Source organism: Platichthys flesus, chromosome 8, assembly GCF_949316205.1.
Source record: "Platichthys flesus chromosome 8, fPlaFle2.1, whole genome shotgun sequence".
Lineage (NCBI taxonomy): Eukaryota > Metazoa > Chordata > Actinopteri > Pleuronectiformes > Pleuronectidae > Platichthys > Platichthys flesus.
This window is the reverse complement of record NC_084952.1, coordinates 3,900,810-3,913,915: the sequence shown is the minus strand read 5'-3', so window position 1 is coordinate 3,913,915 and position 13,106 is coordinate 3,900,810. Positions and strand designations below refer to the sequence as shown.

The 13,106-nt window shown below is 42.0% G+C and overlaps 1 protein-coding gene across 4 annotated transcripts in view; it reads left to right on the top strand.

Annotated features, from left to right (window-relative positions):
* The window catches only part of ldb2a (LIM domain binding 2a), an 80,351-nt gene that overhangs the window by 19,020 nt on the left and 48,225 nt on the right, over positions 1-13,106 (top strand). For all 4 annotated transcript variants that reach the window (XM_062394004.1, XM_062394003.1, XM_062394002.1 and 1 more), the window contains exon 2: positions 377-479. In XM_062394004.1, coding sequence (XP_062249988.1) covers positions 377-479 — 103 coding nt within the window. The remainder of the gene's footprint in view (positions 1-376; positions 480-13,106) is intronic.

Genomic DNA, 13,106 nt, shown 5'->3' with positions numbered 1-13,106 from the left:
TTTTTTTATCTTGTCTCCGGCAAAAGCCGCGCGGCCACAATATCTGCGTCTTATCACAGTTGATCAATATTGAATTTATGTAAAAAAAAAAAAATGGCACAAGAGCAACAACCTGGATGAATGAAATTCACTGGGTTATTAAATAACAGAAGAAAGTCAAGAGTTTTATATCAAACCTGTGGTTCTCCCTGAGGCCTGGGGGAGGGGGGAGGGGGGGAATTAAAGGACTGGATTTTACACACTGTTTATTTTAGAGATCCTGAGGAACTGAAGCCAATTATTCTTTATCAAAACCAGAAGCTTTTAAAATAAATACTGACTTGTTTGTGTGTTTCTGTCCTTGACTCTGACCTTTGATTCTGTTTCTGTCCGACAGGAAAGTGACAGTTTGTGGTGGGACGCTTTCGCCACCGAGTTCTTTGAGGAGGACGCGACGCTCACGCTCTCCTTCTGCCTGGAAGATGGACCAAAGAGATACAGTAAGACTCCTCAGTACTTCAGCAGATCACAGACCTTATAATCATCTCCATGTGTTGATGTCTAAAAGTCTCAACTCTTAAATGTCTCAAGCAATTCAACGCTCGTCTATTTAAAGCCAATTAGACGGATATGGGCCGATATCATGGACGTGTTTTCATCGGCCAACAAACACATTGGTTCAAACCAAAATTCTCAATCTGAGCAGAATATCTCAATTCTTTCCCGTACTGCTTTTTATGACATGTTTATTTACACCATTTTACAGCACACCAACTTTCTCAGTTGTTTGTTTTAATGCTTAATATGAAGTTGTGCCTCTCACTCATGTGTCCTACGTTCAGGTGAGCAGACACGTTTACAGGTGTTGTCTTAAATCACTCCCCCACTGCTCCTTCTTTAAATTTTACACTAACTAAAATGGTAATATTCACATTTAACATTCGGACACCCAGCATTTGATTGATGTTGTACACTCCATAGTTAATAGGGAGCGAGTTTGACCGAAGCCCCCGAGCTCAAGAGGAAACGCGAGTGAGCTCTTTAACGCCACATTTCCCTGACAATGCTTGTCAGAACTTAATGTATTTTATATAAAACTTTGCTGTTTTGAAATGTTCTGTCACTGAATCCTCGGTATTACATCCGTGGCTATAATTGACAAAGCATGGTTATGTTTTTAGAGAAACCTCAGACACCTCAGTCTGTGGTCAGTCCTTCCAGAGTGTTTCCACTTTGTCTCGACCTGCTATATTTACTGAGTTACACTGATTGATTACACACAACCGCACACATTCCTTTAACACTTCTCAGAATTGAACGTGTGAAAGTTTTTTCCGCCAAGTCAAACATTTCTTGTTATATCAGTGAGAAAACTGAAATCTCTTATGGCTGGCATAATAGTTTTCTCTGTGTTTGTGATTGTTGTACATTGATGCAACAGGGTCAGGGTTACATTTTTATTACAAGTCTTTCACAGTATTTTATCGCATTTCCTTAATTTGAAAGAACAAAAGTAAAATAATTCAGTAAATTTAGACAAAATAGCAATTTAATGTTTTTAAGGCTGCCTCCAATTGTTTTTTTAATTAATTGTTTCACACATTTAAACTCGTTTCGTCCATGGTCATCTCTTCTAGTCTTTTTTTTTTTTCAATGATATATAACCCAAAGATATTGGTTTTGATGTAATGTACAGACAAGACAAATAATTGACTGTATTGTTCGGTTTTCTGAGAAATAAGGTAAATAAATGTAAAAACAAGTATTCAGGATAAATTTCCAGGATGATTTTTGATATTTTCCTTAGCTCCTGTTTAGATTTGGCTTTTTAAAGAAGCTCTGAAAGGCTCAAGTTTCAGGAAACGTCCTCTACACCTGATTGTGTGAACTTTGAACTCCACTGACAAACTGCAGCGACACTGAATGTGGAGCTCGGCAGCAGATGACAGATCACTGGCTCTTATTGAGTTTGTGATATTGTCCCTTTAATCTCATCTGCATAGGTTCATGTTTTGATATCTGAAGCATATTGAACATCACATGGACAGAGATAAGGATGTGGTGCTGTGAAACAACCCGATTTGTGTGTGTGTGTGTGTGTGTGTGTGTGTGTGTGTGTGAGAGTGTGTTGTGTAGCTGTTTTTGTGCGTTTGTGTTTGTGATTCCGCTCAATGATGAAGCAGGAAGAGAGGGAAGAGGCAGAGAAGGGGAAGAAGAGAGAGGGAGCAGAGGATTGTTGTGAGCTGGGCCTCGGTTTGCTTTTCAAATGTAAAAATAAAAATCCCCAGTGGTGTAGAGACGGTAACCCCGTTCCCCCGGGAACAGGAGGCTTAACACCATGGCAATGATGACTCACCGTCAGTCGCAAGCCTTCCTCCATTCTCATTCAGGTGCTCGAAAGTTACACACACACACACACACACACACACACACACAAACACACAAACACACATGCATCATCCAGGAAAAAATCCAGCTACCCACAGCAACAGATTTGGCTCAAAAGAAAAACTAAGAAAAGAACCACACACACATCCTTGAAGCCGTGTTGGTGTCTGTTGAGGTATCACATCAACGTTCATGTAGAAACGCTGATGGAGATACGTCTTCTCTCCCAGGAGCTCCTTGGTCGTCTGTTGTTAATTTTAGCCGCAGCTTCGGAACAAGTTGCGGTGATTCAGCCGGTTTGAAGGACTTCACTGCTCGAGCCTCCAAGGTTCCTGGGGGGGAATTAGTCTGTTGGTGAACAAGTGAGCGACTAACACTCTGTTCAGACTGTTCAATAGGCTTATATAAGGATATTTGTCTTATGCATTAGGAGGAGACAGACAATAAAACTGATCTTCCTCAGATTAGTGACATGTTTGTTGAGTGTTTGTGATGAATACAAGAGTTGGAACCACAACCTTCCCTCAGTAGCAAAACAACAGTTTGACTTTTCAGTTAACGTGGAAAACAGATAGAAATAATTATATTTTCCAAACATGTATTCGGACATCAGGCAATAATTTGATGAGGCAGAGATAAGTGTGAAAAGGGGGGGGGGGGGGAGAAGATGAAGAACCTGTGACTTGTGCAGCAGGACACCAGCCTCTTTACATTCAGGAATAGACCATCAATAGCTCACCTGGCTGGGCAGCTTCTGTTTGGATTGGGGTGGCACTAACTAGAAGGTTGTTGGTTCAATCCCTTCATTCATACAGATGTCTGTGTCTGCTCAGGAGACAACGTCCACTTTAAATTAAGTTACACATCTATTTCTATAATGAATATTCGCTCCCACAGACATTTTTCCCTATATAAAGAATATTATATACGTCTTGTAAATAAACTGATATGTGGCTCAGTGTCCTCAGAGTGTTACACACAGTTTGAATTTGTGAGAACAACAGAAACCTCTCTACATTTTCTCCCAGGAGCTTATTCCTCCACCTTTTTTCTATTATACAGAATCATTCTTGTGGCACAGGCGTTTCTGTCCCATCTCTTATCAGGGGGGCCTTGGACTCTGGAATCCTTTGCTTTTTGTATTTCTTTATTTTGTTATTTGATTGTAGGCAGCTGAGTATTGTAAGCTCACTGTGACGCCAGTGCTGCGGCTGCTCATTGTTAGTCACTGTTCGAGAGCGTCGGCCAACTGCCCAACATATAAAATGTAAATGTGACCCGCAGTGGCTCTCGCTGTGAGATAATCCTCGCCCGCAGCGCCCGGGGAAAAAAAGCACAGATGTATGTTATGGTTGCACGGGTCAGAACGGAGCTGACCAATGGAGGGGGAGTTCCAGCCAAACAGGAGGTCGCAGCACTTTACAGAGAAGCTGAGGCTCTTCAGACACGCGTGCTGCTCAGGACACGTTCTCAGCCGTGTGGATTTTACACGTGGATCCTGAGGCTGAAGTGGAGAAACACAATGATGCATGTAACTCTGAAGTATCAGTTGGAAATAGAGTTTTCTATTTCAATTTTTAAAGCTCAAACCAACTCCCTACAAACGTACATGGCCTTGTATTTGTGTGTTAATCCTTTATATTTGAGGTTATTTCTGGCTAAATCCTATATAAAAAACGATTACCTCTAATTTAATATTGAGTTAAAACAGTCAAAATGTATGTTTTATTCATCTTAGACACTCTCTGTGTAATGCATTGGGGTGTATGAAGTGGAGTGTAAGAACTCAAATCCTCATTGAAAGTGAATTATATAGTTTTCTGCCATTCACCAACTTATAGGATAATTACAGTAAAAAAAAAACACACAGAATCCTTTCTCTCCAGTCTGAGGTGCTTTAATTTCATACATTTTCATTTTCAGCGGGAGAAAAATTAGAAAAGCCAATTTACTTAATCTGTTTTTTTCTTCCTTATGGCACAGACCTGTGTGTAGGTGTTTTGTAACCCATCTCCTGCTGGTGCTCACTGAGCTGCTCACAGGAAGTATAGGAGAAATGTCTGTGTGTGTATTTATCGAAGGCTACAACATGTGTGTCCACATATGTTCTGATAATTACCGTTATTGTTACGTGACACTTTTGATTAATTAGACAAACTTAATCGTCAAATCTGTTAGTTTTGGAAACTCACCTTGTGTTTTTATAAAATGTTTCTATTGAGCTTCTCAAGATGTGATGACCTGATACTTTTTTTTAAACTTTATAGTCAATGTTTCTTAGGGTTTGGATGTTGCTAAGACAAAACCAGGAATCTAAAAAGTTGTATGTGTTAGAAATTATAATCAACAGATTATTCCATATTGAAATAAATCCCTCAGTTTCTGCCATTTAATATTATTGTAAATATAATTGAGTCTCTGGGAATGTATGATGGACATTTTACACTATTATTCTACCCTGTCAAAGAATAAATAAAATATCAACAACTTTATCAACAATGACAAAGAAATCTTCAGTTTCAACTGTGATCAACAAAACAACATCTCTGGCATTTTCCTAAGCTACGATTTGATTGATCAATAAGTAATCAAGCGGATTCATTGATAATCAGAATGATAATTCGCTACTCATCTCAAATGCAGTTGATTTGTTCTCAGGCTGTTGTGACTCGTAAATCTCACAGCTTTTCAAAACCACCTCAGAGTGAGACGTAAAAAAAACATTCAGACGTCTCTTTGCCCCCCCCCACGCCCTGTGTCAACTAATGAAACGCAAACTTCAGCAGATCGTGTGTTGTGTGTCATTCTAATCTACATGTATCAGTAACAATAACCGTGTCAGAAGATGACATAAGCAGCTTATCCAGACAGATTGCATTATTGCTCTGCCTCGCCGTGTCCTCGCACGGATCTGAAGAGCCACTAAACGCACGTCGTGAGAATCCGCCGTGTCTCAAATATGTCGTAATATTTTACACCGTCTTTTGGCAATAGAACTTATTACATTTTTGTACTGCAATGAGGGTATATTGCTTTGATAAAGGAGGAAAGTGCACTTGTTGCTTTTATGTTTCATCCTCGGGAGCAGAGGGTGTTTTGGTGCACGTCTGTGAATCCTAAAATCCGTGGAAAAACAATCCTCCATCGGCGCAGGGCAATTATTGTTCCCTACCCTGAATATTCAGACACTCTGTCTAATTATGCACTCGATTGCTGTGGCCTTAACGTTCGCCCCGGTACCTCGTCTGGCTCCGCAATCTACGAGGCATCTGATGAAAGCAGCGCTCCATGATGCAATCAAAGAGCAAGGCTCATTTCAGAAGTAGTTCAAACAAGAGAGGGAAAACTCTGCATGTTCAGCGGGCTGGTTCAGGGCAAAACTGCGAAAAGTGATTCACAACACATTCACAATTCATCTAGTTACTCTTGCATTGCGGCGCACAATAATTGCAGCGATAAAATGACCACAGCTAATAATCTTTAAGCAAGCATGAGGACATAATGAGGAGGAGAGAAAACAGGGGGAACGGCTCTGAAAGGTGCGGAGGGAGGAAGCCGACCGCCTCCGCCGGGAAGTCCAAGCTTAACAAGGAGTCCGCTCGCTGCTGTGAATTAGAACCGGCCCTTTTTTATCAATAAACACTTAATGTGCAGTTTTGCAAGCGTGATGATGTTTATGTCTTTTTCTCCGACCACTTTTCAATAACATCATAATGAGCAATTTCAGCAATTTGCAGATTAGGCTTGTTGTGTTAGCTGATGGTATCTTTCTTATAAGCACAGTGCATTGAAACATTATTTTATTTTTTAGCGGTATACATGAAATACTTTTCATTAGGAGCTTAATTTATTGTTCTGGCTTTTATTTGGTAAAAAGAAGCTGTTTTGTCACTGGACTGGTTTCCTCTGCGGAAATGACGAGGTCTTTGTACATAGTCCTGGATTTTACTGGATTGTGAACAATTAACTCAGCAAACTGTTTTAAATGGTTCCATCACAAAAATAAAATCTTTTTGGTGGAGGTAATAAAATGAATTTGGAGAAAGCTGACATGAAACTCAACCACTTCAACTACACGCATATATTTAGCATCATTAGCTCAATGAATAAGCCCACAGTTAGGTTAGTGCAATCTGAAAACTCATATATATATGTGTTCAATTCATTGACAGAGTATTATTTGCATTCGTTATTTGGCAGAAATGCAGATAAGCTCACCCACACAACTCTAAGTTACTGAAGTTCTTTATAAGACTTTGACTTATAGTACATTCAGCAGAAGCAGAACATGATCGTCTCTCTGGAGCCAAAACAAAGATGTTCAATCTCCTTTTTAGTTATTTTTTGGTCTCCACCGTGTCCTGGGGGGGGGGGGGGGGGGGGTCACTTTGGGTTTTTATTGGAGCTGCTGGGAAAAAATATGTCTGGGAGGATGGAGCTTTAAACTAAAAGTAAATAATCTGTGTGATTAAAAAAAAGAGGCTAAAACACCCTTGTTATTGGCTCATGGGCACAAAGGAACCCTTTCTATCACATGTAGTCAAATATTACATTTTAATTAATTTGATTAGAAGCCCTTATGATGCACCGCAAAGCCTTCACTGTCCATTCATAAACCGACAGTCAACAAAGCTGCGTAATAAAGTTCATTTCCAGCTTCAGCACCCCGTTCTCCCCGTCCTCGTTATTGATATCCATCGTGTCCTTTTGTGTATCGCTTCATAACGATGTGAGCGGCCGGGCCGAGTCGTGACCTTCACATATCTTCAGTGTTTACAGCCGGCGCCGCCTCACCCCCGGTGTTAAACGCATTATTCCTCGGCCGCGTACATAATCAGAGCGGTGTTTATACAGACAGAGTTCATACAGTATCTGGGTGAGAGAACCTGAATGGAGGTCTGCGATGGAGGGATAAGTCTACTGCTGTGATCTGACTCCCTCTCCGTTGAATAAAAGATCGGCAACGGAGGGCTTGTTTGATGGGGGGGGGGGGGGGGGGCAGGGGGCGGGGGGGTCTATTATTGAATTGGGTGGTGGGATGAAGAGATGGAGAGGCGGAGTCCCAAAAGAAGGTAAAGGGAGTGGTGCAGTGTTGGTTTGCCTTGTCTGTGTGTGTGTGTGTGTGCATCTTTCTCCTCTGTATCCACCTCATTGTGTGTGTGTGAGTGTGTGTGTGTTTGTGATTTGAGCGACATGCTGTGTTTCTATGTGGACGTGCATGTCTGAGTGAATGTGTGTGTCCGCGTTATAGCGGCTCGGAGTTGCAGAGGTATCTCTCGGCGCTTCTTTCGGAGAGGGGTTGTTTTGAAAAGGAGGAGCGTGGGGGTGGTGGGGGGTTGGAGGGGGGGGGGGGGGGAGCCGGAGCTGCTTTACAGAGAGATGGATAGGATGGTTTTGAAGGTGCCGAGCGGTGATTGGCAGGCGGGATGATGCGGCCCTGGCTCAGCTGCAGCGCGGAGATGTAGGCTGCGGCTGATTGACAGTCGAGCCGAGCCTGGGAACCGCGGCCACAAAGAGAGAGAGAGGCAGGAAGGAGGACGAGATGGAGAGAGAGGAGAGAAATTATAGATTTAAACCCCTAAAAAAAAAATATATATATATATATATATAAATGTGGCCTTATAACTATTCTGCTGCTGGTGGATAGTTCCACACTGCCATCTATTGTGAACTGTGCTGGTGGCATTCGCACATTTTTCTACTTCCCCTGGTTGACAGTGTGATAATGAAGCTTCTACCTGTTTAACCTGGATTGGGGGAATGAGGGAAGTGGTGGAAGGTGGAGTGCAGAGGGATGGAGAGACGACAGTCAAACAATGAGTCCAGAGCACTGGGAGGATGATTCAGTCTTTATGAGCAGGTATAATAATTCAAACACTTGAATAACAAACATCTGAGGCAGACAACAGGGCTTCACCTGTGGCTGCTTCTCGACAGTTTATAAGCCCAAGGTAGCAATTAATGTTCAATCTGATTATTTTTTTCCCCTTAATTGATTTTTGTTAATGAGAAAAATAGTTAAACGACGTCCCAGTCTATTTTCTCAGAGCCAAACGTGATAAATTCAAACCAACCAACTAAATATTCAAAGTCGTGCTTATCAAACAAACTAAACTAATTATCAAAACTGTTCTTTATGATTTTTTATCAATAACTAATTGATTGATTGTTGTAGGATTCTTGTTTAAGGAGTTGATATTCAACTGTCTACAAGCAGTAGATGGAAATCCTCTTTAAATTGAAACATGAGTCCGTGAGGCCGTGTCAGATGTTGACTTCATGAATCTGTGTTGTGAAACTCGTCTCTCTGGCCCCGGATGCAGGCGGCGTCTGAGCGACGGCCCCGTGGTCAGACCCAGCTTGGTGAAACCGGCGGCACGCAGGATCTGATGAGGCTGTTTGACAGTCTGAGGCGCTCGTTTCGTTCTGTGCTAACACAAGAAAGCCTTTGTCTGTCTGTCAGTGAGTTTTGACCTCGAGGTACACACAGGACTTTTTTTTCTATTCCTCAAACCGCCGCCCGGCCGCTTGGTAGGCTGTCCGACCATTACTCCTGCTCCCGCAGCTCCGCGCTGCCGCTCCTGTCGGCTGCTGCAGATATTCTGAACACTCCCACTCGCAGCGATGCTTCCCTCTGAAACCCTGTCTGCTCCATTTTGCAGGAAAAAGAAAACACACGTAGCCCCATAGACTGATCCTGTTCTCAATCTGAAGAAATACAATTCATCAACTATTTAAAAAAAAAGGCACTTATAGAAGCCTGCGTTGAAAATAAGACGCAATTCATGTTTTTTTTACGTTTAAACAAAAGACAGATTCCTGGTGTAAAGAAATAAAAGTTGCATCGTGTCCTTTGTTCTTTGTCCCATGCTGCTTTACTTTATGTTGTTTCCAATATCAACAGATACACACAAGACACCAAACTGTTCAAGGTCAGAGAAGTGACTTTGTGTAGAGAACTGCACAGTGAGTCTGAGGAGAGAGCTGAGGGGTCTGATCACTGAGTCACAGGGAAAATCTAAACTCAAACTTTAGCTGGTCTTTCATTCTGTGGCTCAGGTGTTGGCTCAAGCGGGTTTGGCAGTTTGATTCCTGGCTCCCGTGAACTCGGCTGATGATTTGTTTTAAATATTATTGTCCGGTTTCAAAAAGTGCTTATCGTGCACAGGAAACCACAGGTTGATATAAAACAGAACCAGAGAGCAGCGCTTACATCCACAGACGACATTAGACAAATCCCAAAACAAAGAATATCAGCTTCTTTCAGATTTCACTCTCTCAGACAAACCTTCAAACTTCATTGATAGGAAAAAAAAACAATCAAGCAGCGGAGTCAGAAGACTTAAACATTTAACTTTTCCAAGGATTCCAACTATTTCTGTCTTTAGAGACACACAGAGGAAGTTTTATACTAAGAGAAAAAAAAGTTTACTTCTTAAGACTCAATTAGCTGAAGCTTCACACGAACTTTAGAAAAACTCTTCAATTTATTAACAGAACAAAAACGAATGTCCACTGCAGGTTGTGCTTTCATTACATCTAAGACTTTCTAACCACCACATTGTCCTGATGATATTCAAGACACAGATATTAGAGTTAAAGTTGCGCTAAAAGTAAAGTTTCCTTGTGCTGAACCAGATGCATCCGTCTTGTCGAGAGTTGTGGTGATTTCAGATGTGAGGCAGATGGAGGCGTGTGTGTAGCTGACAACCTCCTATCACGTCCCATTAATGTAAAGGGAGGACAGGAGGAAAAAGACCTGTCCCTGCCACATGTATTTATCCATGTACCTTCTCATTTTACTGCTTGTAACATATAGAAGAAACTTTTAAAACAGATATTTAAAAACAGTGGCTGCACCTTCACTGCCACAGCAACGTCCCAATCATGTATTTTAAGTGCATCCATCATCAATCATTTATTTATTTTACTGTTTAATTTCTTTTACAGTACATTAGACATCTTAGGATGATTAATATTTTAAAAGATTCACTTCCCTCTATGAATGCGTTTAGAAAAAAATCTTTCCGGCTTCGAGTTCAGCGCCGACTCTCCCCCCCCCCCCCCCCCCCCTCAAATTAAAAGAGTCCCAGAAACAACTGACATAAGGTGAAGTATCAGTTTCCCCTGAAAGTGAACGACAGACAGAACGATGCTTCTCCTGATCAAACCCTGGTGATTATTGGTTTGTGACCAACGTGCGACTCTGTGTGTGTCTGCACGGTGCACGTCTTATCGGAGGCAGCAGCAGCAGCAGCAGCAGTGTGCGTGAGCAGTGGTGCGGTTCCACAGTTTGACCACAGAAAAGGGAGATTACCCCAACGTGGTTCTTCTGGCTCCCGGGGAACCTAAGCCCTTTTACTTATAACATATCAAATAAGTGACGCCCGCTGGCATGAGGGTGAAGCACATTCTGAAGAAGACGTTAAACAAAACAACACAAATGACACCGTGCCTGAAATGTGCTGTTACAATCTTGCTCCAATTCAGCTCATTGAGTGCTTTCGAACAAAGAGCAGACAACGGAGGAACACGAAGGACAAATAACAATAATACAAAACGTTAAATAAAAGAACAGACGTCTTCTTTTCTAGGAGATTTGAATCAGTTTGTTTACATGTTTGTTAACTTGACTGAGGAGAATGTTGGGAAGCAGCACATTGAAGCCTCCTCGCCTCTACATTTATCTGGAAGGGACGTGAACCCGACCTAGTTTCTATAGCAATAATATCCAGGAGGACCTTTCCTTATTGGGATTATGGGCATGACAGGGAAGCAGTGAGCTATGATGTTTAGCCGCTGGCAGGAGGGCCCATAATTTACCATAAAAAATGTCCTATTAGAGGTTCAGGACTTTTTTCTCTCTCACAAGATGGATGAAACTTTTCTTCGTTGTCAGTGCATAATTTCAAAAGTACAAAGAAAATTAGCAAGAAAAAGAACTGAATATACAATTCAACTGCTTTTCTTCACAGGGTCGTGTCAATGCCTGTTTTCACGGGTCAGACTCCAAACTGACACAGAACAGACTTTATGTAGCACATGATCTGTGTGGAGGGATCTAGAGACCAACCCGTGATATGAGCCTTCGGCAGACATATTGGTATCTGGGTTTATGTTTTCATTTTACAGTTAAAAAATCACGTTCTTAATTGAAGTTCTATATCTTTAGTTGACATAATGGTTTATTTTTATTCATAGTTATTTAACTTTATGGTTAAACTGTTAAATATCAGGCATCCATTAAATGTTATTTATCCTCAGGGATTGATAACGACATCTTTGGAATCATTGCCAATTTTTTGAAATATCTATAAATATAATTGTCATGTTGCCCAAACTAAGGGAACACTTTTAATTAGGATGGTTAAGCGTTAATACTACAGATGCAGTATTTCCCATTTGTCCATTGCGTGTTGCCAGTAACTTTATCTTTACAGTTTGAATTTGCACTCCTTTAAAAAGGGCTCATGTGTACTTATTTAAATTTATATGACAATCGATATGTGTTGCAACTCCTCCAGTTTCACTCGCTCTTTTGTTTTGGAATACGTTCACATTTCTGAGCACATTTTTAATGCATCTGCAACATAAATATGCTTATGTGTGTGGAGGCAGGTGTGTAGCAGGGGCTGCTGGGTGGTTTGCGATGCTGCATTGTGTTACTGTGTATTGTCGAGACCACATGCTGGCTGGTGTGGGTCATTCGGTGTCTCTGTTCATGGTATTAAACAACCACGGAGAGCAATTATGCAGCAGGAACCCTGTGATTCCTTCCTTTCTCTACAGTTGCAGGGATGTTATGCTGCTGACTAAATAAAGGGATGAAAGATAGTCTCGGTGAGTGTGGCCCCTATACAGCACCAAGCAGAGCGGAGGAAAATAGCAGTGTTTTTTTTTATTCGAACCGTTTTAATCACCTCTAAATAACTGGTTGTGGAAGCGGGACCTATAGGCAGACAGGGAAAAACCCCAGCACCGCCAGCCCTGTTCACACGGCTCCTACATTCTGCGTTATTAGCAGGAATAAGACGCCGTGGAGAGTCGGGTTGGTTTCCAGGTGGCCTACATCAGGGTGGGAACCATTTTTCGAGCAGCTAACAGGAAGGGGGAACAGCTATCGCAGGGCACCAGCTGTCAGTGAGGATGGGCAGGTCCGCCGACTTCCTGTTTCTCAACACTCTGGGCGCCCCGGAGCAAAACAAAACCAGCTTCCCATTCCAGTCTGAGAAACAATAGATGCCGCAAACATCCCTCCTCTGCTCATATCGTGTGCTCTCCCTCCGTCCTTTCCTTCTTTCTCCATCGCTTCCTCTCCCCCGGCTTCTGCACTGCATCCTTCCCTCTTATCATCTCCCCTCTCCTCTGTCTCCTTCTTCTTCAACCACTTGACACCTTCATCGTTTTCCATCTGGGTCTTCCCCTCGTCCTCTACTTTATTCTATTCCTTCATCCTCTTCCTTATTCCCATCGTCTTTCTGTACCTTCAGCTCTTTCTTCTGCTGCCTTTCTGCTGGTACCCTCCTCCTCTTTCTCTTTTACTGCAGGTTTAGTCATCTTTCATAATAAAATGCATTGGGTTTTGAGTGCCCGTTAAGCTTCTTTCAGACATGCACTGAACTCCGGAGTAGCTCCAAACATTCAGGTGATCCTCCGCAGGATTCACCCAGAGTGAGTGGGGCTGTCGATGACGGTTCTAACACCAGACTGAGGCAGACAAATTAAAAAAACAAAAATGT